This window comes from Drosophila simulans, chromosome X (assembly GCF_016746395.2).
Source record: "Drosophila simulans strain w501 chromosome X, Prin_Dsim_3.1, whole genome shotgun sequence".
Lineage (NCBI taxonomy): Eukaryota > Metazoa > Arthropoda > Insecta > Diptera > Drosophilidae > Drosophila > Drosophila simulans.
The window spans coordinates 20473664-20500930 of record NC_052525.2 but is presented as its reverse complement, the minus strand read 5'-3'; the positions used below and the strand labels follow the sequence as shown (position 1 = coordinate 20500930).

Below are 27267 nucleotides of genomic sequence, written 5' to 3'. Positions count from 1 at the left end.
AACAGTACTATGTTAAGTTTGTTTTTATACCATTTCCATTTTACTTTATTTTTAATTATGCTCAAAGGTACGAAATACATTGAACTATTTGTTTTGGTTTGGTTTAGTTCGGTTTGGTTTGGTTGTAGTTTTGTGTATGATCTATGTCGATCTGGGGATCTGTTGTTTCTAATCATTAACTAACATGAGACAAACGTTGGGATCGATACAATACAATGCGCTTTAATTTAGGGGGAAATACTGTGGGTGTGAAACCAAATTCCTGCTCTATTTATAAAATAAACGGCTTAAATAAGTCGAGAATATAAGATTGAAACCTCCATGAGCGGGGGTTACAGTTTTTTAAGTTGGTTTCTTCGTTTTTGTTTCTCGGATAGGTCCAGTGTATAATATTTTGGATATACTATGGTTTTCGTAGGCGTTCGTACTTATGCTGGTTGGTTGCGTTATTGTTATACCTAGCTAATGTTCATGGTTTAACAAAAGTAACCTTTGGGCTTTCATAATATTTAACTTTTTTGATTGATGCACATGCATGAATTCAGGCACATAGATACAAAAGCAACAAGGACTATCAAAGGTCTATGGGTAAACTAACTGAACACTTCATTCGACTAACCAGCATTTCGGTTGCGAATCCTTTCACAGGAAGTGGATGATTGAGGTGACAATTTAGGCGGGAACTGTATGTAAAGTTGTAGTGATTGCTATAGGTCTTGAAAGGTTTAATCAACGATGGAATGTTCTCTAACTTTGCATCTAGCGGGGAGCCACAAACATATTTTCGTTAACTTCCCATTCATATATGTATAGTCATGTACATATCGTCTATTTATATTCTGCATATTTCACACTTAATGCTTTTGGGCTTTCTCCGAATTCTTTCGGTTGTAATCTCTTAAATGTAGGGTAATAAAAAAATACATCTTTCTCCATTTAATATTTAAACATCTCATTCAGTTGTTTTCCTTCTAATTCTCGTTTTGGTTTGTCATTCGTCTAATCCGTAGTTTTAGCGTAATACAATTTGCAACTATTCTAGTTTTAATTAATGTATAATTCTTGTATACATATAAATATGTATATTTCCATTCACTTTCTTAGGCGTATTCTTCTCGAGTGCTCGAGTGACCTTAATAAATCCAATTCAGAAACGATTTTATGATTTGGCTACTCATTTAAAAATATAAAATTAGTACACTTTCTGTATGCCGAATAATATACTTAAGAACAATTTTGGCTTTAATATTATCGTGTGACGTTCTCGTTTTTTAACTGTCACAAACCGAATTTAAGGACAGGATAATCTTAAGTAATGCCCGAGTCTATAATAGAAGAATACCCATAGCCAAATTGTTATTTCCTTCATATAGTATATATATGTATGTATAAATAATTCTGTATACCAACTCATGGCACTCAGGTTCCGTGGAGCCCTTCTGTCGGATTTCCTCAGCTTTCGTTCCTCAGTATTGCCTAAAATATACACCTAATAATACTCAAAAACACAAGTCTAAACATTTCATCTGGATCCCTCTCAAACGGCCGTTTCGTGATCCGTTTCATCGATCCTTCCAAGGCGCCAAGAATTCGGATCCCCAGCTAAAAGGTGCAAGTGAAAAAAGAGGGAAGAAAGAGAAGACGATGTTTATATATTTTTTTGAAGTCTTTGGATGATAAAAGGATGAAGAGGCGGAGACTAAATTTCCCAAATTTGGGAAACACTTTACAAATACGTTTTGCTTACCCAAGGCAATGGAAATAACAATTTAAAAACTTTTGCATGCACAATCTAAAAGCAGGCACACGAACGGTCACACTACATAAATTTGAACACCAACTGAGAGAGATAGTTGTGTACACAGAGAAAGAGACGGGGACACACACAGGCTAGCATACATACACAGTGGGCTGCTGTTGTTGTTTCTAGATATTAGGGTCTACATCTTAGACCCTTGCAGATGGGATGGGGTTTTCTTTCCGTATGTAGTTGAAAGTTCAATCGGACTATTATCAAAAAATATCTCTCAGTTCTAAATTGTCTATGGGGTTTTGTCTTTAATTGGGAAATGGCAGACTCATAAATCTTTACAAAAAGGTAACGTTGATGTCTAGAAGAAAGCTATAGTGCAGTTTTTGAAAAACTTCAATTGACTTTGCCAGCTTTAAGATACATCAAGTGGTGACTTATAGTTCATGGAGAACTCCATAGTAGAAAGCTGATTCGCTATTTAGGAATTTTTGTTCAATGATCAGGCAATATTCGGACTACAAAAGCATTAGCCATCGGTCTGCAAGGGCATTTGTGGTTTCGGTGACCGAAACTTAAGATCCATTTCCCTGTAGGACGTTAGACTTACCGCAATCGTAATACTTCGATATCCTAGGCAGGGCTGTTTCATGGTGGTTGTTGGATTTGATTGGTGGTGTTGTTGTTGTAGTTTTGTTGTAGTTGATTAACGTTTATGATGGAGTTTTGGTTTGGAACGTTTACGTTAGACATACAACAAAATTATAGTCACCGAAAAAATAGAAAATCAAATACATAAATTTCATCACAAATCAAACAGATATAAACTTGTTGTTGATCGTGGAAAATCAGTAGAAAAACGTGGTTAGCTTATAGGGGTGAGAAAATCGATCACATGAATAAATGTAACACAGAAACAACTTTGATTGTGATACATCCATCCATCACGTGATTAAATATTGATCTAGTGAATATATACTACAATATATTTCTAAAACAGATGTAGCGCCTGCCATCTAATTGGAATCGAATGCCATTTTTAGACGCTCTAATCAAATTGCAAGTATTTTTAGATTCCCTCCTTACTTTCGCGAGTCAATCGCCGCTGGTGATGATAAACAAAACTCTAGAGCCCTACAAAAGTATATTTCCTCTGAAAAAAGTATGGGAGTTACAAACTCCAATATCATATTTGGATCGAAACGTTTACCCAGTAGTAAGAAGAAAAAACTAGGGTATCCGTACTCAGTTACATATTCCCATGAGCTGCAATTCAAAACGCCAGTAAACAGGTATTGCAAATGGGCGGAAGTGCTCGGGCAGGGGCGTGGCCGGGCGGAGGGGCGTGGCATGTGCGTACTGTCGTCGGCTGCACTTTGTGTGTGAGTTTATGGACATGCATGCTGCAATTTTGGTTTTCCGTATTTAATGATTGCTCGCAAAGCCGATCGGATCATCGATGAATGCACGATGAATGCCCTGCACAATTCCATAGCCTATACAAGCTAAATCGATCGCAATCAGCACGCGGCGATCGCGACAACAGCCAAATTGTTTAATTAAATAACAAATATTGTTTTGTTTTCCTCGTGGCGGCAGGCCAAATAATGCGAATTAAAATAAAAAACATATAAATGCCTTTAATGATGTCAATGATGGCTGAGCGCGTGCCTATGCCCCTTAAAACGAAACTCGCCAGTGGATCGACTATTGGATTAATCTGCAGTACTTCATCTTGATTATGTGTTTTTTATTAGCTTTCGGTTTTTGGCTTGTTTACATTCACATTGATTCCACTACGTTTATTACACTTTCTTGGGGGAGTAGAGTATTTGATTAGGGGCTTCTCGGATTTGAGGGCACTCGGGATTATGTACAGCAAATATATATAGCGTATGTACAACAACTTAGGCTATGTATTGCTTAACGTTATCAAATATTATTCGATATTAATTCTAATTAGTTTTCACGCTTTCTTCAAGCTCAATTTGTATGCAAATCAATCAACGAATCAACGAAAAATACGTATGCATATAGAAATACAAAAAATAATAATGTGTTAATGGAAGATTTAGAGACTTGATGGATGTGCCAGCACAGTAAATTTCCAGTAAATGCCAAGCGGTAAGAAATCAGAATTTAATCAAATAAAGCGTTGAAAACTCCTGGCCCAGCGGAAAAGTTCATTTATTACCTATGTCACCTGTCACTAGACTGATCGATCTTGAGATCTGGAATCGGTAATTGAAGCTGAAGAGCTGCAATCGAACCAGTTTGTATGCTAGTCATTATGCTTGTGAAAACTTATAATAGGTTCTTGGAAAATAGTCTGCGTCTACAAAGGTTTCCTTTATTACACGTGTGTAAAGTCGTTTATACGATCTTCTACTACTTACTTAGTGGTACTCAACAACTTCAACTAATATAAAATGTTTGTATACTGCGTGATATATCAAATATTACTAATTTCAATTCAAACTCAAAACCACGATCAATTAATTTCAAATTTAAACCTTGGTTGGCTTTCTGATCGTGTTCAATTGAAAACCCCACTCAAACTGAAACTAATTCATGTGCAATCAAGTGTCTTGTCTGACTACAACTCAACATACAACCATGATCAGTCAAAATAAATTACAATTTTTACAACTGGTTTGACTGCAGTTAACGATAGTTTTTGCGAAGGATTCGGGGAGCATATTGAATTCAACAGTGTTGCCATGTAAGTATGTTTCCTACTTGTTTTTGTGTTTCCTTTGTGAAATAATTGGTTTCTTATCTTTATGGGGTACAAGTATATTGGTACGGGTTTAATTAAATAGTTTTAGCGCGCCAAGATCTTTCTTGTTTTTTTGTTTTTAATGACGGTCTACTATGTTGTGTTTTTCTCTACGCTGCTAAATAGAGTTGTCAGGTGAGACTACAAAGCATTTTAGGCAGTTCTGCCGGTTTTCTAGATTTTAGTCCTTACTTTACAAATATATATAAGCTTTTTCCTCCGTTTGATAAAAGACTACTTATGTGTTTGAATAACCCTCCTAAAAAGGGGTATCAGGGGAAATGGCGAATAATTTTTACGTCTGTAAACTTCTTTAGTAACTTCTCCAAGTTCCTAAAGCCTTCTAAACACGGTGTTTTAGTACATTTCCGCTGGGACGAAAAGTTTATGTTTCCCAAATCAATTACTTTACACAAAACTCAAGTCTCTGGCTAATTGTTTGCAGTTGTGGGGTAGTACAAAGTTGGCTATTAGAACGATTAGATGTGTTAGATGCTTGTTTAGCTAGTGCTAGTTGCTATGCTAAAGATGAGATTATTATATATGGAACTTAGGATGCGGATTTAGATGGATAGCTTCCAGATTTCTTCGACAGCTCTTTTCGCTTTTCTGATGATCGTGATGTTGCTGTTGGTGTGGCTGCGCATGATTGATGACTGACTGATGACTGATGGCTGTTTGCATGTGTGGGTGGGGTTGTTTTTCTGGTAGTTCTTGTGCAGGTCAAAGGTGAAGGGACGGATGGGTGCTCTGATTTCTGTTCGTGGCAAGTTGAGCAGCAGCGGGCGGTTGCATAAATTCAGATTGCACTTTGCTCGATGTTGTTGGCGCTGGTTGTTGCTTCTTGTACGCGTTGTTGTTCTAGTTGTTCTTGCAGTAGTAGTAGTTGTTCTTGTTGTTTGTACGTGCGACCGAGTAAAGGAACATGCTCGTCTAAAATTAGAGTTTTGGCGTAGAACAGGTAAAAGAAAACGAAACAAAAAAATCAAAAATGCACAAAATATACGCAGGAAATATAATACAAACGAAAATGGAAAATCATAAGTTAAACTATAAGATACGGGCTTCATTTAAGTAAAGTTATGTTGTTTCGCCATGCAGAAAGCGTGCAAACAGAGATAGATAGAGAGAGAGAGAGTGATAGCGACAAGGGGGAGGGAGACACACAAAGTCGAAGTGGAGAAATCAAGAGCCCCAAACATCAAGAATGTTAATGAAAGCGTGGGGAAGAGCTAACCACAGCAGCGGTCACTAAAATAATACTGGGAGTACAGATTAAAAATCCTAACAACACTATTTGAATAGCACATTTCTGTGTTTATATTTATATTTACTATTTATATTTAATATTTACAGAACAAGGCAATGAAATGGTTCAATCATTAAATTGGTGATTATGACTTTAAAGACTACCAACGTACATAATAATCAGTTAAAAAGGTTATACAAATTTGGATGTTTGCTTTTGAAGATCGTTTTTGTTAAGTAAGTTAATGTTAGAACGCTACAAATACAATTTTTTGGAATCTGAAGTAATATTAATTTACGCCTGTCAAGCCATTTGAAAAATGGTTGAACAATTGACAGAAATCTAGATGGTTTAATGCATTGCTACTATTTTGTTAACCGCCGCTGTACAGGTCTAGGTTAGAAGTGTTTAGATGGCTAAGGGAGCCGATCGGGTCAAGGGTCAAGGGGTCTGCACTCACCCTGTAGCTGCCGGTTGATCAGGGCCGTCAGTCCGTGTCCCACATCCACACTCTTCTTGAGTATCAACATGGGCTTGTCCTCCGCATCCTCAGCATATCCACCAGAGGGCAGGAAGCCATTGCTGGCTATCGACTCGCTCACCTAGAATCGAAAGGGCATAGCGATTACCAAAGACTTGTTTATAAATAACACCTTGTGATAATGGACTATCAAATTGAAGTTCTTGATGAAAGAACACATATGACGGCACTAACCTGGGTGACCTGCATCAGCTTCTTGACCACATCCCGGCCCAGAATGTGATCGAAGACGGTCTGCAAGAAGGGCTCGGCCATAATTGACAGTTTGAGCTTGTCGCGATGCCAGATCAGCACGCGCGACTCCTCCATGGCCATGATGGAGACCTGTCGTGGTGGAACAAAAGTACGCAGATTGGTTAATGAGTCAGTAGAGCTGCTGACCAAGCACACCCACCTGAAAGTAGTCATCGGTCGAGACGCCAAACCATTCCGGCGAGTCTAGGAACTGATGGGGAAACACAATGTGCAGGGCGCGCTGATGCTGCGACACCACCAGTCTGTGGATAAAAGAGCATCGGTATTAGCCATATTAGCCAAAGGCGGAAGTCACTCCTTTAGGCACTCACTTGCCGCTCAGCACCAGCGACAGGCTGTCGACCTTGGTGACCTTCTCCTGGGCGTAGACCTCCTGGTACTTCAGGGCACGTATCACCTTCATGCAGTTGAGCACCTTCTTGAACTGGTGGCGCGTCACGTGCAGCGGCTGGAAAAGTGCCAGGTACACCTGCAAATGGAGTCGATAAAGTTAATGGTTATGGCGACAGCTACAGATCAATTAGATGTGTTTATTTGCATATTATTTACGTTTAATAATGTATTTACTGTATACATATAATATATATAATAATAATAACATAATAATATATATGTATACTGTATAATGTATATCTTAACTTTAAAGTAATTTTACTTAGCGTTGTTCGCTCCTGGTAACTATTTTTTACAAATTTGCTTGCTGATGAGTCTTATCTTGATATTCATTCAATGACGCCCATTAAAAATACGTTCATTAAGCATAACTTGCGCAGTTCAATAAATATTTACTGAAAAATGATTAATAGCTTTTACTTGATAAAAACAATGTATTTTTTACTTAGAAAGCATGTTTATATTTGTACTTCATTCATGATAAAATAAACTCAAGGTTTCTCTGAAAACTTTCCACGTATTCTACTCATGCATCGATGGGTTCTAAACTGATGGCCACATAATACATATTACCCAGTTAACGTGTCCATAATTTACATATATGTACGTGTGCCCAATAAAGTAAAGTGGGTGGGCAAATAAAAGATGCACCAAAGTAACGGAAACTTCCTATTTTCTTGGCCAAAAGACTCACATGGAGATCAGTAGGACAACAATCGCTGTTGCCAAGTAGATGTTGTTACACTCAGCACTGAAAGTCAAACAAACAAGCAACTGAAATAGGCAAATATTATCGCAAATCGAGAGTGTTAACTGCTTTGCATTGCGTCAAGTACGACAAGAGCACGCCCCCTTTTCCCACCATGTTCTCTGTTCTCATTTAAATGAGGCTACACTGCGAGAAACGACCGCTGCTAAGGACTTCAAAGGAACTTGTCCTTTCGTTTAGTTCAAAAACCCAAAGTCAGGAAAAACATATATGTATGTAGGTTTCTCAAAAAAAAAAGAACATCTACTTCATTTGCGACTGTTTTCTTTCCGTGTACTTATGTAGCGTGGGCGTGGATGAGCTTTTTGTCAGCTAGATAGTGCTGCGACCAGTTTTTGGGGATCCACCGCACCCCACCCCACCCCACGCCACCCCGTTCCCAACCCTCTCGAGATCGAAGAGCCAAGCCAGCGATCACATGGCCAAAATGTAAGACTCGTGGTAGCAACAGCCACACGCCACGACAACTTTAACTTGTTTCCATGCAAAATATCGTGCGTTTTGCTGACGCAGCCGTTAGACGTGCCAGCTTGGCCGGCTCTAGCCCCCGATCCCGCTCTGCTCCACAGGTGGGCTCCCAGCACTCACAACTGCAACATCGGAGGTGGTCGTATTGCAGCTCGCAACATGAAATGCCAGCAGTTTTCAATTTTCCGCAACCCTATCTGAAAGGTATATAGGTTCTTGGATAAAACATATCTTAGACATTTTTTGAGTTGCAAAAGCTTTAGCAATAATACTGCATAAATATGAAGACATTCTATACTTTTCAAATGGATGTAGGTATTTTATTTTATTATAATTTTTCAATTCTTTTACCAGTTGATTAACAACAAATAATAACTTAACAATAAGTTTTTGGTCAGGGTGCAACGAAGTCGACTTCACTGAAAGGACTTTCAAAGTGGCCCGAATGCGAATGCGGTTTTATTTCGATGGGATTTCGTCGCTTAATTTTTTCATACCGAGGCGACGCGCGGCAATAACATTAAACATTAACGAGCATGGCTAAATAAATAAATAACATAATCAAGAGGCTTGCCCGGGCGTCGGACAAATTGTGATCCGGGGCAGGTTTTGCTGGCGAATCCAGCGGATCCAGCGAATCGTTTCGATTTGCAACAGTCGCCGGTCGCCAGTCGGTCGTCGGACATTGCCGCGGATTCCCGAGTCACGTAGGCCAGTCTCCACAGAGCCACAGAGCCACCGAATCACCAAACCACCGAGCCACTGAACCACTGAGCACCACCACCAAGCACCAAGCGCAGCTCAGAGAGCCACAAAAAGCATTACAAATGAAATCCAAATCCACACAGGCGCTGAGAACGAAGAGTAGCAGGCACAGATACGGATACACTAAGAAAAACTGAGCCCATCAACTAAAATGCCAATCAAATCAGCTCAATGGATCAGCTGACCAGCAGGCAAGCTGAATTGAATCATAATAATTCAATTCGGTTGACCATCTTTAAAGATATAGGTTTTATCCTTTATGAGTAGGTTGTAAACTCTAAACATCAAAGTAACTACATATCTTTTAGACCATTTATTGCACAAGCGTGCGTCCAATTCCCAAGAATTTCTCTCTGTGCACAGATGCCGCAGATAAGCGGCCTCTAGATGATGATGAACTGCCGGCTGGACAGCCACATATACATGATGGACTGCCGTCGAATGGGAATATGGGAACGGGGATGGGGTCGTTATTCCTTTGCTGTGGGAAACAAAGCACCATTCCGCTGTACCGCTCGCAATTTGCAAATTGAAATCAATGAAAGCGAAGAATTCCAAAAAAAAAGTACACATAAGTATTAAAACCGAAACAGAGCAATTTGCGAACGATCGTCGGCCAGAGATAATGCTCTACTTTGGCCAATCTCTGAATGAGATCGGAACAGTTGCCTCCCGAGGCAGATTCAATTGACTAATGGCCAAAAAGGATTCACTGGGCCTGAAGCCCTGAATAAGTTTATCCGGTAAAAGATGAATTGATCAATTGATCACTTAACAAAAGGATCAATCCAACGTTTTCGTTTACCGGAATGGGCTCAACTCAACTCAACCGTGCGTGCTATATTCTTAAAAATCAATGTGTTATCTAAAGACTGTTCATAACAATTAACTTAGTTTATAAATGCATTAATTAAGTAATTAGGGCAATAGCAAATCGCAAATTAAACATAAATATTATATTATTCTTTTCTAATGGCGGAATCTGCATAAGCAGTTTATTAATAATTTCATTACGCCTAACAACTGGAGGAATTCTTCTGGAATTCTACCGCCAACTGATTGTCTTAATCTGCCCACCGAGCCAAAGATCACCGCGAAGAACATTCTTCGATCGCAGCCTCTTAATTGCGAAGAATTCTCATGGGGCATGCCGCGGATGACGATCGATCGATCGATCCATTATGGGGACACTTATGCGGTTTAATTATCGCTGATCGGGTTTAATTATTTCCCCACTCGATCGATCGTCGGTTTTATGGCTCTGTTTTATGTCTCTTTCCGCTTCTTATTCCCTCCGAACTGACCTGCCCAAATGCGCATATAGATCATAGAGAGAGAGCGATGAAGATCGGTGGGAAAGCATTCATTCGCATACGAGAGCCATTGAACCTGATGATAAGCCCCCCAAAGAGAGGCTCTCTTCCTTCGCTACCTCTTCGACTTTAAGAGAGTCGCAGAAGTAACGGGCAGTCGGCAACAGTGGGCAGTTGAAACAAAAAAAAAACGCAAACAAATGTCGATCGCTGCACACGACGGCGTTGTGTGAACAATGGAGCTGGTAAACAGTATTGGAATCAGAATCAGAATCTGAATCGATTGCCGTCAACAAGCAACTGCTGCTGATAACACCGACTAAACTGCAGCGGAGTTTTCTCTCCCACTCTCTGGAAGTTTTCCGCCCCTCTCTGGTCGCTTATCACGGCCGTCAACCGTTAAAATCGCCGTGCAAATGGTGAAATACCAAAATTGGGCATTTTCAGCTGCGACTGAAATGTTGATAACCTATTTAGGGTATGATGCACACTTAATTATATTTTTCAAACGTTTGTTTACTTTTGAAATGTTCCAGGTAAGTCCATAAAAACTATTAAGTGCACAAAAATGTAGTAATTACATTCAAACATCTTGAAAAACAAATATGTGTGCGAAATTTTAAGAACATATAACATACATACAAACATATTGTTATCCGTATTAGAGTAAGAATCTCTTAATCAAACATAACAGTACCCATTTATTTCCTTGCTTCACTTTGCCCCCAAATTGATTTAATTTCCCCGCCATTTTCAGTGCTAATTGAGCTGTCAGTGATCTGCGTCTCATTTCCCGGGTGATTTAGGTGACTCATGTGACTCCTGGAAGGAAGGCGGTGGGTGATGGGCGTGCCGGCACCCAGTACCCCTTATATCTGGATCTGCTTAGGCCGCTCACGTGGGTCGCTGTTTTTGTTTATTCCACTAAGGGATTACGCCGCACTTCGGACAATGATTGAGTGAAGGCGCGTGGGTGGGTGTGGAAAAGGAGGCGGTACCGGGGGGGCGGAAGAGGGTGGTGTGGGTGTGTTGACCACATCGCCCTCTTCTGTCGGATCAATGCCACATGGGACAGCTGATGCTGACGCAGATGTCGTTCGACGGCTCTCCAAGTTCCTCTCTTCGGCATAAACGCTCGGTGTGCGTCAGGTGCAGAAAGAAAAACATCACCGAGTGTCCCCTAGCCGTCCAATGGATCCCCCGACCCGCTCTTTTTCGGCCACCTTTCATCCGTCCGCGTTTGCTGGCCCATATGACGCGAAAGCCGGCCGGCACGTCCGCATTGGTTGTAAAACGGAGTGGAATTTGCCACAACGCCAGCTGGGAATAACGAACCAGACTTGGCCCACGTACCCCTGCCGTCCGATGACAAACACCAGCAAACCGGCAAAATTATAAACACTAATCGAGTGAAAAGAAGATACCAACAAATTTTCAACGAAAAATGATGAATAATGATGAAATGATGGTAAAGCACAGCAGAATGGCGATTGACGATATCTTAAACCTTCATGATTATCGAAATACAAATGGTTATTATAAGACTCTTATAGACAATATAATAGTTAATCTTCATCCTCGTCTTCATCGCTACCAATTGTATTTACATCACATTGCTATTCACCATGAGAAGCATTGATGTATAATAAATTTACTGTTGTGATGTAATGTAATTTTTTTAATGTAATTTCGTATTGTTTATGGCATTCCGTGCCACGTGGTCTAAAATAATTTATAAGCTAGTTAATGTCCAAATTCTATGAATAGTTCTCTTAATCGTTATATCATTAACCAGTCCACATATCACAAATTATTTGGTGATTGATTTAGTGGAAGTAAAATATATAAATTATCACAATGATGTATCTCTTTGGGGTTACCACTGCAAGGAATTTAAATTATATGTTAGCTTTAAGGGAACACCTTATTATATCAAAATTTTCATTGCTTTGCTAAAGTACAGACTGGCTAATTTATGGTTTAGCTTCAACTTGAATGAATAGAAAAAGGGTTACGGAATATTTGGACCCATTAAACGATCATCTGTTCCAACATTCTTGGTAAATTGCTACCCTCTCGTTTTGGATTGCTTGATTTGTTCGACTGACTGATTGATCGATTGACTGCCATTTGCAGATTTTCGACTTGAAGATTCGATTCATTCATTAATAATATTATTTTCAATTTTTCTTTGGAGCCGCCAACTCGCGGAACGTGCGGCACATGACAAGGGGATCTCCTCGAATCGATAAGATGTACATGGAGAGTACTTTCTATATTCGATTCCTGGCATGGCCGATCGCGTCGATCGCCGTTCGATGGCTGCCCACAAACTGCTCATTATCTAATTGCGGTTCAAATCCCAGTCGCACTCCCACCAACCATTTCGATCCGCTTCGATTTGTCTGGCCGGACGTAGATCCCTCCTCCGATCGTTTTTGGCCGATCGCCTCCTTACGGTGCATACAAATACTGCCATTAAATCCGCTTTTGGTCACCCAATTTGGCCGGACATCGTGCACTGGCCGTGATTTCTTGCCCACTCATCGTGGCTCTCAAGAATCGCGGCTCTGCGGATTTATCGCAGGGTGCTGGGGTGGATCGGGGATACTGCCAGGGTCCGGTCCGCTGATTGGCCATGATTAGTCTTTACGCGCCCAGCTTAATCAAGTGACCTTTAATCGAGTAAACAGTTCGTTTATTCTATTTTTGCCAGCACGTTTTGCGTGGGCTTTCATTTCTCTGCGCATTATTTGGGCGAAAGATTTGCCACACATCGCAAGAAGTGGTCACTTTCAGTGGGGGACTTTAATCTGATCTGGCTAGGAGGCGATCCTCGCCGAGCCCCACTGAATCACTGGGTGATTCACCCAACCAGATATTCGTTATCATTAGCATTTCGAATTGGGTTGCGGCTACGATCTACTATCAAATTGTAAATGCATTTTGTTTGCATGTATGGCTAGCTAGTTAGTTACTTGCTCAACTACCGTTTAGTATAATTAATACTTAAATTCATCGAGTAATCTGAACGTTTTTTTTTCCATATGATTCACCTGTGATTTCTTGCAGATGTCTTTCGTCAGTGGCAAATGTGTCTAATACCCACAAGATCCGGGGTCCGGAAAAGTTTTTCCCCCGTATGGGTAACAGAATATTGAATATCCGTTGGGGAGTTTCTCCGAAATCGAAATAAGAACGAATCCCACGACGCAAGTGATCGAAAGCACTTCGCCGAATTTAAACCGACGACTCACTGGTGATAAACCAGAATCGGTGGATCCAAAGTGTATATGGATGTGTGCATATGTGTGCATTAGGCGGGGATTGCTCGAGCGCTGGTGACGTCGCAGGAATTCACGGCATTTGCATCCCGCTGTGGACTCCACACTTTTTCGGCGCAACATTGTTGGAAAGTTTCTGGCGAAAAAATAAACGTCTGAAGGTTGGGCCACTAACTATTCACATGTGGCATCCATTTGTCAGGTGCTTATAAGGCGGCATATAATGCCAAACGATCGCAGCGTGACAGCCACCATTAATTGAGACTCGCTGGTGATAAGGCGGCGGCTCTCTTAAGAACCTCGCTGGATTTAAGAGATCCCCAGCTGAAGCCCAGCCTCCCATCGGCCGCTCTTTTGGGATAATCCAGTTTAAATGCATCGCACAGTGGGCTCAGCAGTCCGGCTTAAGTGGGTTAACACCAATGTTAAAAAAAAAAACCAAAATATTTCAAATTGATTGAAAGCAATGATATATATATTATATATATATTGATATATAGCAATGCCAATAATCGTAGACCAATTGACTAATCTTATCTGTTCGGTTCCATTTTAAATCATACGACTTACGATTGATTGTCTGAATATATGGCTTAATTTGTATACGATAGCTAAAACATCATACATATTATATTAAGATAACTATATGGATTGCAGTGACACAGATCTATGGATCATAGATCTGCTCAATTGTCTGATTTTCATTTCCAAGCGTTGGAAATATGCATGCCAGTATTGGTAGTATTCAAATATATGGTTTCGAGATGATTGTGTAGATTGCAGATTCTAGACGATATAAGAATTTAGCCATCTATTCAAGCGTTTGGCTTTCACGGTTATACAGACAAATGCACTTTGCGGATAAGAAAGCACGCGATCATGGTGATCTGGGCACCGCCATTGGACCCACTGTTGCATCAGCTCCGCCGATTCGATCGGAGTGCAAAATGTAGATCCCGAAGAGAGCGGAGCGTTCGCCGCGTCCGAAGAGAGCGGAAGCAGAGCGGGCAGCGCCGTCGGCGCAAGAACTGGCGTTGTCGGCGGTATATATAAAAGCTAATGGCAGCGGCGACTTCCCATTCAAAATCGCACACCTCAACGCGCCGCGTGTCGCACTTGGTCCCCCCGGAATCCAAAAAAAAATAACCCACCCCAGAAATTAACCCAACCCCACGTTAAAATCGCAGTCAAAATTCACAAGCCGATCCGAAAGCGCGGTGTAGAAAAATCCCAAATCCAATATCCAAAATATATATAGCCAAACGGAAAGTTAAGTAACCCCAATACATTTTTTTGCTGTGCGAAGCGAGACAAAGAAGAGTGCCAAAAAGAATACAGAGCATCTAAAGAGGATTACCAATTCAAAGAGGAGCCGCAGAAACCAATGCAAAGATGTGCCACAATTCAGGGATCGTGGAGAAAAACAACGAGCAGCAGATCGAGCGCTACATGGCCTGTGGGATGCCATCGAAGGCGGTGAAGAGTGTCAAGTACACGCTGAAGAAGCGCGAGAAGAAGGAGCAGCAGCGGAGAGATCTGCAGAGGGAACAGCAGTTCCTCGAGGAACTCGAGCTAAGCAGCAGCGCCAGTGACGACTCCTCCTCCTCCTCCTCGTCGGTCACCGGCAGCGATAGCGAGGATAGCGGCGTTACCGAAACCGTTTTGAAATCCTCGCCGTCGGCGGATGTGACAACCAGTCCAAAGGTCATCTCACCGGCCCCCACACCCAGAAGCGACCTCCTGCGATTCTGCCCACGTTTTCGCAAGCTGCAGCAGGAGCAGCAGCAGCAGATGCTCAAGGAGATGGAGTTGCAGGAGGAGGAGTCCTCGACCACCAGCACGCCCGCCGCCGCCCTGAAGGCTCAACAGCAGCGCAAGCTGAGCTCCATGGAGCCGTCGATGGACGACGCCCTGGCCATCGGCACCCAGATGACTAGGCAGGTGTCCGAGCGAATCACCTGCCTGGTGGCCAAGCTGCAGGCCAGTCGCCTGTACACGTGAGTCTCCCTCCATTATCCCCCCTAAAGCACATCCATCATCTTTCAACTGGACTCCTTAGTTGTCTCATTTCAATAATTACCTGCTAAAAATTTAGGAGATAGAGTTCCGTTGAAACTTTCTAATATATTCGCATACTGCCACTTAAGTCACTTAAAAATATTTAACTTAAGGTTTTTGACTCTTAGTGCAGTTTCTATTATTCCATTAGTTCTGTTAACCACTCAGTTGCGAATCCAATTAACTATTGGTAGTTTTACTCCGTTGACGGCGAATATTTTGTACTTTTAATCACAAAGTATTTGCATACTTCTAAAAATAGAAAATTGAAGTAAATAATTACGGGAGAAGATTGAGTTTCCCGAAGTAAAATTAGTCTGTAAATATCATAATCATTGTTTTGTAGCGGTCATTGGTCGGCATATTGCACGCCCCCTGTTACTAAATATGCACCAATAATAAATTCATCAGCTGACGAAGGAAATCCTCAATGCTGGCTGCACTATCAGCTCTTATCAGTTCATTGTCACGGCTGCGGATCATGCTGATCACGCCCCTATATTGACATTTATAAATGCAAATATAGGCGTCGGATTTTTCCACCGTCCGCTGTTGTCTAGTGCGTACAACCGTTATGCAAACAGCAGACACAAGAAACGTCTGTCGTTGGTCTATTAACACACCAAAGTGGCTTCTTAACATAAGTATGACTAAGTTTAACAATATGTGTAACCAAAATGTCACAGCTACTAAACTGATTTGAGCAGCTTTGGCCACATAGCGACATACAACGAAGTCCATTAAACAGATTGTTAGCACCCCATTGATAATGCCTGGCAGCAGACGCCAAACTCGTGACCTGCACGATATCGATCGCCACAGTGGAACCCCAAGAAGTGGAACAATTTAAATTGCATAGTACAATATGTGTATGTGTGTAGGTGACGGGAACCTCCAGAAGAACCCCTTTCCTAACCTCAGTTAACGTAAGCCCCAATTTCTGTTGCTGATTCACGGGGATTTGGGCCTCTAGGCCGCATTACTAACGACAAGTGCGTGAATCTAAAAATACGATCTAGTGATATTCGCCTTGACCGTAATGCTGACTCAATGTCAAGCGATAAGTCGAACTCGGGTGGCGCGGGGGTGTGTCTAGAAACGGTCGTTATCTGGCGGTCAGTGGGGCGCTATGACGACAAGTCAATAGAGTTCCCTAAGACGCCCTGAATCACCCGCTCTCGTAGCAACCACCTGCTGGAGTGCAAAGTGCGATCCGGGTCGTACGTCATCGGGAAGAGCTTTCGCGTGCGTACAGTCCGGGGAAAAACTGTAGCGTGCAAGGAAGATGTTGATTTTGCTGTGCTGTCTATTGCTGTCTATTGAGTTATTTAGTGGGGCAAGTTTGAACAAATGAATTAAATCAATATTTGCATTGTACATTTGTGGCTGGCCTAATATGTTGACTGCAACTGCATGCACTTGCTGTCTTCTCTTCAGCCCCTGTCCATAAATCAGCTGCGTTCGCCGCGTTTTATCGTTTTATCAGCTGGTCGCCAGCTGATTCCACTGAATTCGCCCCAAGTGCAAGTGCAAAGCTGCATTAGCCACGCTTTTTCGCTATGAATACCGCGTAGAGATTGCCAATTTCTGGCTTTTAGTTCTGGTCCCCTCGAGAGCAACAGAGAGAGGGGAATAGTGGGGGGCGGCGATAATATACAATATTCGGTTGCATGCGTTTGCGCACGTACGCCACTTGGGCTCTATTCGCCGCGCGACAAAAACAAAAACGAACGGCGAAAAAGTGTGCAAAAAAGACATAAAAACGTAACAGACGGATATGCAAAATGCCAGACTAGAAAGGGGTGGGCAGACGGAGACGCAACAAATGCGTAGACACGAAGAGAAAGAGATAGCCATAACGTGTGGGAAAGGGAGACGGCGAATTCGCACGATCGCAATCGGTGCAAAAGTTCGCCGCAAATCAAATCTAATCAGACATGAGGGCCACGTGGGTAGCCCATAGCCCATTTTCCCGCGGAGTTTGGACCAACGTCAATTGCGTAGCTATTGCATTTATAAGTTATAAGTTCACAACAAGAATTGAACCGAAAGCGTCACGAAAGCACTTCAATAAAAAAAAAAACAGATAACATGGCCTTGAGACAGAAACACACATATGTACATATGTACATATATTAATAAGTTTACAGAAGCCCAGTTTTGAGCCGTGATCGATAATAATCGATACTGCACGATCAATTCGATACATTTCGATCAAATGCCGATGTTCTGCTAGAAAGTTAGTCTACTTTTCCAACATTGAAACTTCATTAAAGTAATGCTAACTTCTAAATTTAAATTAGTACTATTTGACGAACACATTGCTCGCTCTCCCATTGCAGAATTCTGACGCGTACGACACAGCCAGCACACTTGATAGCTGTTTGCATCTTGGCCTTTGTGCTGATGACTGTGGGACGCGACCTCATCGACCCAACGACAACAGTAGCAACAGAAGCAGCAGCGGAGAACGCAGCTGCGTCTGCAACAGCAGCATCGACGAGAACAGCAACGGGCGGAGTTATGGCGGCCTTGGTCTTCCTGGGCGCCTTTGCCACCCACTTTGGGTCTCAGATCTGGATGACATTTGTCTCGGGTAAGTGTCCCCAAAGCGCAGGACTGTTCTGATCTTCAGGGATCACACATGAGCATCCCAAACATTCATTGTTTCCCAGATGAAGCACATAATGCATTGCCATTCAGGAAATTCATTGACCCATCTCAGCGAACAGTACTGTGAAGATGGTCTAGCCATAACTAGCCATCAGTTCGTCATGGTTTCAGCATATAATGGTCACTGATCACTGGTTCCATTGCCAAGATCAACTGTAATAATACATTTCTTTAAGCCAATCAACACTCGCTTCATTTGTGCGCCAGTCCGCCAAAAATCGTAATTACATTTTGTAGAATCGTTGGGCAGTGAAAACCGTTTACGAGCGAATCTAATTTTTTGCACATCCTTGCAGGACTCTCGCTGTATTTCTCTCTGCCCCGCCACGTTTTCGGGCAGTGCCAGCAGATCCTCTTCCCGCGCTACTTCGCCCTGAACGCCATGCTCAGTCTGACGATGCTGGTGGTGTATGCCAAGTATTTCCTCAGCGGATGGACGACATCGGCGGGCATCCAGATGGGATCGCTGGCCCTGGCGGCGGGAATCGAGGTGGTGGTGCGCCTGTACCTGGTGCCACCGATGCTCCAGCTGATGCACGAGAAGTACAGGATCGAGGATGCAATCGGCAGTGGCCAGGAGGTGGGCAGCCTCGTCCAGGGCGACCTCGTCGACTGCCCGCACTATCAGCGCATCCACAAGGGATTCCGGCGCATCCACATGACCATCGCCATTGGCAATATGACGGTCATGCTGACCACCTGCCTGCAGCTGTATTTTCTGGCATCGAAAATACGCCTTAGTTAAGGCAAGCCCGAAGTGAAGAATTTATAGATTTAGGTTTCCACCACATAACCACGCATACACACATTACTACTACTGTATTTCCATGTTCGATAAATGTCTCAAAATCTATATGGCTTATTGAACACTTGAGTTTTCGAACTGGTCCTCCTCCATCCGGCCCCAAATGCCCTTCCTCCGCCCCATACACCCATACACCCCCGCACCCGCACACACCCATACGCCCATGCACGAAAATATTTAATTTCTCCCAAGGACGCCTTCTTTGCGGCGACCTTTCCAATCTGATTTCCTGTGATAAACTCAGCCCAAAACTCCCAAAACAAAACACCCGCCCGCAAACCACAGCACATTTAGCCTATAGTTGATAGCCAATAATTTACAAGAAGTTATTAATTAATAGCCTATTGATAATTAATTATACTATTTTTTTTCTCATTCATTAATTTTCTTCTGTTATTTATTAATCCACCGAAAACTATGTTTTTCTCTGTTTTAAGTGCGGATGTTAAGTGAATGTAATTTATATTAAAACAAACAAAAAACAACAACAAAAGAAACAAAATCAAAAACCAAAAAAGCACAAAAAGAAACAAAAACACAAAAAAAATAAATCAATAAAAATATCCAATCAATGTGTAAAATGTAAATGATTCTTTTTCTTAGTTCTTTAACACTGGTTGCCTACTTCTCGGCTTTGGAAAAATTAATTTAAATTTAAATTTAAAATATGGATTTATTTAAAGACGTTTATTGAGGTCATTCTTCAGCAAGTCCCTAAGTTTCCTTTTATTTTATTATTATTATTGTTCTAAGTTATGATTGTAAACGTGATTGAAGGTTTGGTACACATACATACATATGTAATATCACTTACCGCTTCGATTTCCTGCTCGAATCGCACAGGCCTCAGCCGGCACAGCACCACGACGAGATAGATGAAGTTGACAAAAAGTCCCATGCCCGACCACAGGATGACGTCCTTTGCAAAGGCCACCAAGTAGCCATGCATGCCCATCATCAGGCAGCCAATGAGCAGCATGGCCCGCATCCACAGGGCGCCGTAGGGACCGTGGGGAGCCAAAAAGGCTAGGAAGAGAAAGGCCCAGCCGAGCTGAAAGTACAGGTGATGTGGCCCGAGGCTCTGTTCGATGGACCAGTCGCCGGGATTGATCGATCGCAGGGTTCCATTGTTGTCCCAGGGCATGGTTCCGCTGCTGGCGGCGCTCGTTCCCGCCGTGCTCTGGGCGATTAAAGTGCCGGCGGAGGCCTCTGCTCCAGATCCCGAACTGCCTGGTGCTCCTGCTCCCGTAGCAGCTGCTCTGCCCATGCCGATGCCCATGACGCTACTGGCGCTGCTGCCGGCACTGTTGATCAGGGCGCCCATCCCAACGCCCGCCGCACTGCCCGCCGTGCTGGGCATTCCGTTAATCCAGGCGAACTGCCTTCGTTTCAGTCTGTCACTCTCCTCAGCCTGATCGTTGAGCTATTGGTTGCAGCACGTCTTCTTCAATTGCTAAACGCCTAATTGGTTGGTGTACTGGTTGGTTCTTGTCCCCGCTAAGCCAATGCCAAAATTCTGCCTTTTGCTGTTTGCGCTAGCACTTGTCTATCTTCCGCCTTTCTATCCTTCTCCTAATTTGTTTATTTTGTTTGTAGTTCACGTGCGGTTTCCCTCATCAACCTTTGTGGTGGTTTTGTTATTGCTGCTGCCCTTTTCAAAATGTTTGTGCTTCGCGGTTGGTGTCTCGAATGTACAGTTGCTTGCGGTTCATGTCCCAGCTAGTTTAAATTTGAATTACTTTGCATTTTACAGCTCAGCCGTTTATTACTTTAGTTCATGGCCTTAAACTCTTGTTTCTGTTTTTTAGTTTAATATTTAGCTGGGGCTATTGCGGCGTAACCTTTGATGAGGCAGTTGCTGCTACTGCTGCTGCCGCCTGTCACATTTTGCATCGCTTAGGCAGCTGCTGAAAGAAATTCAAAAAACGTTGTCAAAAAAGTTTCAAAAGGCAACGAATTAGGCAACGAAATGTTAAGTGTTGTTAAGTTGCTGAATAAATGCGAGAGTAATTAGCTTGGGCAATTTATTAATTAACTATTAATGGATATTGCAACACAGTAAAGCCCAGTTGTGAACTTTTTCAGCTGCTGGTGAATGCCCCAGTTCTCGGAGTGTAGCCACTCCTTGAACTATTTGAGTAAACTAGGGAAAGGATATCAGATAACTGACTACCTATTAAAAATATGCACATTTTCTTGGGGATCGCACTGAATTTTAACGAAAAACTTGTTCACGAACAAATAGAAATGCAATTCAAACGAATTATAGTTCAAGAGTTTATTATTTATTCCCTCAATAAGTAACTTGTTATTGACTACTGAGATTGATATTTATAAAATTCATTACAGACCTCCAGTGGAATTTAATACAACTGATTAGTAACAATGCAACAAAGGCGGTGAGTATTCATCGGAGTTGTTTATAACATTTATAAACATTTAATATGATTATGAATCTCGGCTGACTAATCGTACATACATATGTGGTCAGTATCCAGTACATAATTCAGTGACTTCTTCTCGTGACTTCTTCTCGTAACTTCAGATCAAGACGCACCCAAAATTGCGTATGAATTCTCAGAAACCCGTAATACTGTATATCATGCGAAAATCTACAAAAAATCACGGTAATCGGGTATAAATCATAGCCAAATCCACTGAAATTCACGGAAGCAGAGACTATCTGCAATGTTATTTTTTATTTTTTTTGTTCGGCCGACAGAGATCCGCACAACCTGTTTCCGACTCGACCAGGCCAACAAAACTTGGCCAAAAACACTCCAGAGAGTATATACACATATAGAACAAAGCAAACAACGGGTGCGAGTTTTGTTTGCTGACCCCAAAAGAGAACGCCAGCCGAACACAAAAACTAAAAACACTGGGAAAGTGGCCAAAAGTGGGCGAGGGCATGGTCTACCATATACGGCCTGTGGTCCGGTCCGTGGTACCCATATAGTTTATGGTATTGGGGTTGGTCTGGTGAGTGCGACTCGAAAACGAAACATTTCCGGCCTGGACATGAATAATAAAACAAAGCCAACGAGCAGGAAAGATAGCGTGAAAAGAAAAGGGAGAAATTGTGGATAAAAGAGCGACAAAGAAGGGCATCGAAATAATCAATTTGATGTCGCAAAGTTCGTGGTCGCCCATGCACTGGAAGAAAAAGAAATGCACAGAGATAACATTTCCACACTTTTCGACAATGCCACATAAATAATGTTGCATTACGATAATCCTGACCCGATCACGATGGCGATACGATATTCAAATTCTAATTTACCAGAACACATCTACGCTACAGGATTTTCTCTCAGTGTGATTATTGACAGTGGTCAACCAACCGATGACAGGCAGCCTGACGTCCACGATGATGATCATAATGCGCCAGTGATGTGGACTGTGTTGAAGGTTACTCAACACTTTGCATATTGACTGCACTGCCACAATGTCTTTGGCGTGCGCCTAATAACGATAATGATGATAGTGGCAAGTGACACACATCAGTCACAAAAACAAACAAGGCCAACACTTCCTCGTCATTATCATCAACTCTTCGGGGGTGTGCAGCAACACAACAAAGCAATGTAATTCAGCTGAGTGTTACCGAAATGCAAATACCCTAGAAACGGAACGAACATTTACCATCCAGAATAGAGAACAGAGTGCTTGTTCTTGGCCCCGGTCAAAGAAACCTTCAAAAAAGTTGGCCTATACTCTATTCCGAATATCTTACAGGGTAGCAAATAAAGAGTAGTCCGTTCTTGAATACCGACGAGCGCCACCTAGCGGAGGATATACGTATTACTCTTTTTTTCTGACGTCGTTCGAAAAATCTTTAGTTTAGCTAGTAGTTGAAGTATAGATAGGTGTTTGAAATATATATAGGTAGAATTTGGCCAGAAAATTAGGAAAAACATTTTTCAAACGGTCGTAACCGTTTGTGTTAGGTGTTACTTGAATCTGCAATCTAAGTCCAAATATTCCAGATCTTATATTGGTTTGGTTTGGTTTTCTTATCTTGGATCTTCGATCTTGGTTTGGTTTATTGGTTTAATGCTTTCTCCCGAGCGCGTCCAAACTCAAAAACTCTAAATACTCTCTGTAAAGGGTATATTTACACCAACGCACGCACACACATTGTGTGGCAACAACAAAAATGTGGGCAGAGAAGATGAAGTCATCGCTTTGCTGCCTTGAAAAAAAAAAACACACACAACACGAAAAACAAAACCAAAAATTCAAAACAACAAATGCAAATACAACTAAGCGCGACTTCGCTTAAATTTAAGTCCATAACCAAAAGTGAAATGGGTACAATGCGAACGAAGCAAGATCCAAAAACTAGAAAAAATACAAACAAATATGTAGTACAAGTAAAAGAAAACATGAAACTAAATTTAAAAATAATAAATAAAAATATAAATAAAAACTATGAAATGACCTGCATAAAAGTTACACTTACTATGTTAACTAAGAGCTCAAAACTAAACTAAAACATTGAGGAATTTTAAAGACTTAAATTAGGTTCATATAATGCAGTTAATTTTCAAAGTTTTTTTTTAATTTAGAAGAACGATAGAAAAGACTTTTCTTGCGAAAATCCCAATAGTTTGCGGCTGATAATTGCGAGCAGAAAGGAAAAGTCGCCGGGTGAAAATACAGTGAAATAGGGTGGGTTGAATGACATGCCAGTGGCCAATGACAATATTGGAAAAGTGTGGGTTTAATGGCCGATATGGAGTCCCTCTTGACTCCCCCAACCCCATATCCCCTCCTTTTTTTCGTGACGAAGTCATCGATTGGCTTTGTCCAGCAATTGATGTTTGCTCAGTGGCAATCATCGTGAAATCGTCGTGGGGGGCATCTAATGAGAAATGGCATTTGGCTATTACATGTAAGCGATTTTTTGTTCGAATTTCCCTGCAGATGATTATAATTATGGAGAAAGTCGCGGGTTTTATAGATGGAGCATTAAGCGAAATGGAAATTACCCTTCTTGAGCAAGGAAAAAACTATCATAGGAGGAAATATATATTTACTAAACTCAACATTTCCTCACTTATGTATTTTTAACTAAGCACTAAATGTTTAAATACATAAATGCATCAAAATTCTTGAAGTTTGTGCTTTAAAAATAAAGGGCATTCAGATATCGGTAGAGCTATAGCTATAGGCGCCCGCACAATTCCATATCTCGCCCGATTCTAATTGGTGTTTGGCCCGCAGACAAATTGTGGTCGTAATCCAATTGGAAGCGGAACTTGTATGGCAACAATTGGAAATGGAACGGGAAAATAAAACGAAAAACAATAAGACAGAGAAGGTGTGAGGGAGTGAGAGAGAGAGGGCGAAAAGGGAAGAGCAGACAGTAAAGTCATAAGCTTCGTAAAGGCTTAATTACGTGGAATTAATTGTGTAAAACACAACGCTGGCCGCATTTCTTAAGATTCCCCAACTGTGTTTCCCTTTGTTATTTGTAAATTTTAACCACTTTGGTGGGGCAAGTGGAGACCGGTGGTGGTGAGCCGAAAGTGAAACGGCGGCAACTTTTTGCTGTCCTCCGTTTTTTTCCCTCGCCAATTTCCGTTTCCCACGTGCAAACAAAAATAATAATAACAATAACCAGACAACAGGCAACATTGTCTCGCCCTATATGCCGTATTAAATTTTACATCGTTTTTATGGCCCGAAACGGCAAAAATTTTGTAGATTATTTTGAGGCGAAAGCAGAAATCGAAGAAAAAATAAACAAAAACACTTAATCACTCAATGGCCATTTAAATGGGTTAGGAAATGGTCGACATCATGGAATACATGGAATATTGATGGATTACCTTACTAATGGTCGGTCCACTAACATTTTCAGCTACGTCATAGCCCTTAGTGATAGGAAATTTTCAATTGTGAATATCAGTTATCATCAACTGCTGGAGTAAGACTTTCATCCAGAGCCGAACCACTGATAAGGAAACATTTCCATAGTTCATTTATCTTATCTGAATGCTGCCGTAGTTGCGATATCAAATGGCTTTCAGTTATCCAACCGTTTGGATGAGATAGGGTTTTAACTTTACGGTTTGTTTAGACTTTACCAAAGTTTGTTTTTTTACCAAGGAATTTAATTCTCAGTTTATTGCAAAAATACCCACCAGATATTTTTGAAATGCATAATTATTTTTCGAACATTTCGTTCGTTATTTTTGGGCTCTCATTTGAATTATGAGAATTTGGATTGCTTAGCAATGTCTTGTTTATCGCTTTAGATCTTAGAAGTGGAATTCGAATTTCCAATGAAACTCATTTCAGAGCTATTCTCCACTGATAAAGTATTTTTGGATCCAATATATTTTTAAATAGGAATTTTAAAAACGAATTTCATCCCCATTTGCCCCTTCTTCGTGTAGTTTGGAACCCATAAGATCGTCAAGTTGGAAGTTACGGAAGCAATTCATCCCAATTGGATCTTATTGGATTACAATCGGAAATGAGAATGTCACTTCATTGATTTTTTTTACCAATAAAACACGAGTCCAACTCCATTTGTTGCAAAATGTTCGATTTTTGGGAGCTTGGATAATAATAAATAGTAGTGCCTCGATCTTCTCTCTCTCTCTTGCTCTCGCCTATAGGCACAAAACTTCCATAAATATACGCACACACACACACGCAAAGAAGTTGCATGCCAGAAATGCCATGCAAATGCAAACACCCACATACACACATTGAGAGAGTGGGTGGGGTGTGAGTGAGTGGTGGGCCGAAGGAGGAGAGAACGAAGAAGCAGATGCAGAAGTTGGAGTTTGTTGCTTTTGTTTTCCTTTTCTTCCTACCCCCTGCCCGGCCCCCTTCCCCTCATGAATTCGATTCCCTTCTTCTTCTTCTTCTTCTTCTTGGATGCGTGCTGGCAACTGCAATCGCTGCCTCTGCCGGCGTCGCTGCCCACACCCGCACGCACACAGTGACGTCCCGATATATACACATACATAACACATGCATTTTTAAAAGCGTGTTGATGTTCGATTTTTCACCATTCTTGCTGCACTTTACACACAAACAAGCGCTTGCCATCGTTATTATTTAATTACTTTTGGCGCGGCTTCAATTAAAAAAAAAAAACAGCAACAACAACGCTGCAAATAAATACACACACACACACACACACAATACATATGTAAATATCTATGTATATATTGCACATAACAAAGCTGCCACTAAAAAAAATCAACGATTTGAACTAGTAAATCTCACACACGCAAATGGGAATGGGCTTGCCCATGTATTAGCGAGAGCAATTTGTTAAATATTTGACACGTGAGTTTTTCATTGTTTTAGGTACAAGTTTTTCTTCTATTTACCAGCAGAAGTCAACTTGTATTTACTCCGATTCGCGTTTTTTTCGGGGATTGGTTCTCGTTTCGATTGAATATACATATATTTCGGATATCTGATAACTATCAGTAGTTTTTCAGTGGAAACCGTGATTTTCCTGCCCGGCGATTCATCCGATGTTTTCTTGTCATATTTTGTTCGAGATTTTTTTAAAAGGCAATGAAAACACGAAGCAGCGGTGCTTTTATATGGGAAATATATGGCAATTTAAACGGCTGTCGCTCGCTCTCTCTCGCCCTCTCTCTCATTCGCTCTCCCGCAATGAAAACGAATTTTGCGGTGCACAGTGGTCGCAATTGCGTACTAGCTGACAACTTTTAAAAATTGTTTTTATTCTCTAAGCTTAAAGCAGTGCAATAGCATTTAAGTTAATGGTTTTGAAAGCAATTAGTCACATTTCCTTGATTTATATAAAATTGTTAAACTTTTCATTATTATTTTGTGCTTACGTTTGCTTTGGCTTAGTTTCCATCTGCGGTCTAAACGTATTTAGACAAATTTTGACAACTTTCTAATAAATAATAATCGTACCCCACAGTGCGGTGGTTGAAATGGGTTTTTCGCTCTCTGCTCCCTACTCGTGCTCGCTCCCACGGAGAGCCGAAAACAGCTGGGATATAAGCGCTGCAACAGCCGGTTATGAATTGCCGATTCGAATACCAGCCGTGCTTTTGGTGACTCACTAATAGTAACTAATCATAAATCGAGAATTAACTGCCGAAGAAACCGCAATGAGCAGCCAAAAGAAGTGCTTAAAAAGGAAACAATAAAAA

At 41.5% G+C, this 27267-nt stretch overlaps 2 protein-coding genes across 7 annotated transcripts; one reads left to right on the top strand and one right to left on the bottom strand.

Moving 5' to 3' along the window:
• Positions 1-17: 17 nt before the first annotated feature.
• On the bottom strand, positions 18-27208 carry LOC6726568 (blood vessel epicardial substance). Of its 6 annotated transcripts, XM_016174233.3 has the most exons (8): positions 26461-26725; positions 19917-21009; positions 6886-7043; positions 6714-6816; positions 6494-6643; positions 6239-6380; positions 2361-2393; positions 18-1602 (listed from the first exon to the last, which is right to left on the bottom strand). In XM_016174233.3, the coding sequence occupies exons 2-8, from the start codon at positions 20460-20462 to the stop codon at positions 1538-1540; spliced, it is 1197 nt and encodes a 398-aa protein (XP_016040233.1). In that variant the 5' UTR covers positions 20463-21009; positions 26461-26725; the 3' UTR covers positions 18-1537. The 6 variants fall into 6 exon arrangements, with proteins under 6 accessions (XP_016040233.1, XP_039153577.1, XP_016040231.1 ...); XM_039297643.2 differs by lacking the exon at positions 2361-2393; XM_016174231.3 differs by lacking the exons at positions 18-1602; positions 2361-2393; positions 26461-26725 and adding exons at positions 3480-5462; positions 26944-27208.
• On the top strand, positions 14609-19485 carry LOC6726567. The gene is made up of 3 exons (XM_016172288.3): positions 14609-15563; positions 17967-18220; positions 18594-19485. Exons 1-3 carry the CDS (start codon positions 14959-14961, stop codon positions 19040-19042), a joined length of 1308 nt encoding a protein of 435 aa, XP_016040234.2. The 5' UTR covers positions 14609-14958; the 3' UTR covers positions 19043-19485.
• Positions 27209-27267: the final 59 nt, after the last annotated feature.

Excerpts from the sequence above, each read along its gene's own strand:
- LOC6726567 (XM_016172288.3), top strand. The coding sequence starts at position 14,959 with ATGTGCCACAATTCAGGGATCGTGGAGAAAAACAACGAGCAGCAGATC. Across the intron at positions 15,564-17,966 it reads CAGGCCAGTCGCCTGTACAC|AATTCTGACGCGTACGACAC; the intron begins GTGAGTCTCCCT and ends CTCCCATTGCAG. Across the intron at positions 18,221-18,593 it reads CTGGATGACATTTGTCTCGG|GACTCTCGCTGTATTTCTCT; the intron begins GTAAGTGTCCCC and ends ACATCCTTGCAG.
- LOC6726568 (XM_016174231.3), bottom strand. The coding sequence starts at position 20,462 with ATGCCCAGCACGGCGGGCAGTGCGGCGGGCGTTGGGATGGGCGCCCTG. Across the intron at positions 7,044-19,916 it reads TCGAGCAGGAAATCGAAGCG|GTGTACCTGGCACTTTTCCA; the intron begins GTAAGTGATATT and ends CTCCATTTGCAG. Across the intron at positions 6,644-6,713 it reads CGACCGATGACTACTTTCAG|GTCTCCATCATGGCCATGGA; the intron begins GTGGGTGTGCTT and ends CCACCACGACAG.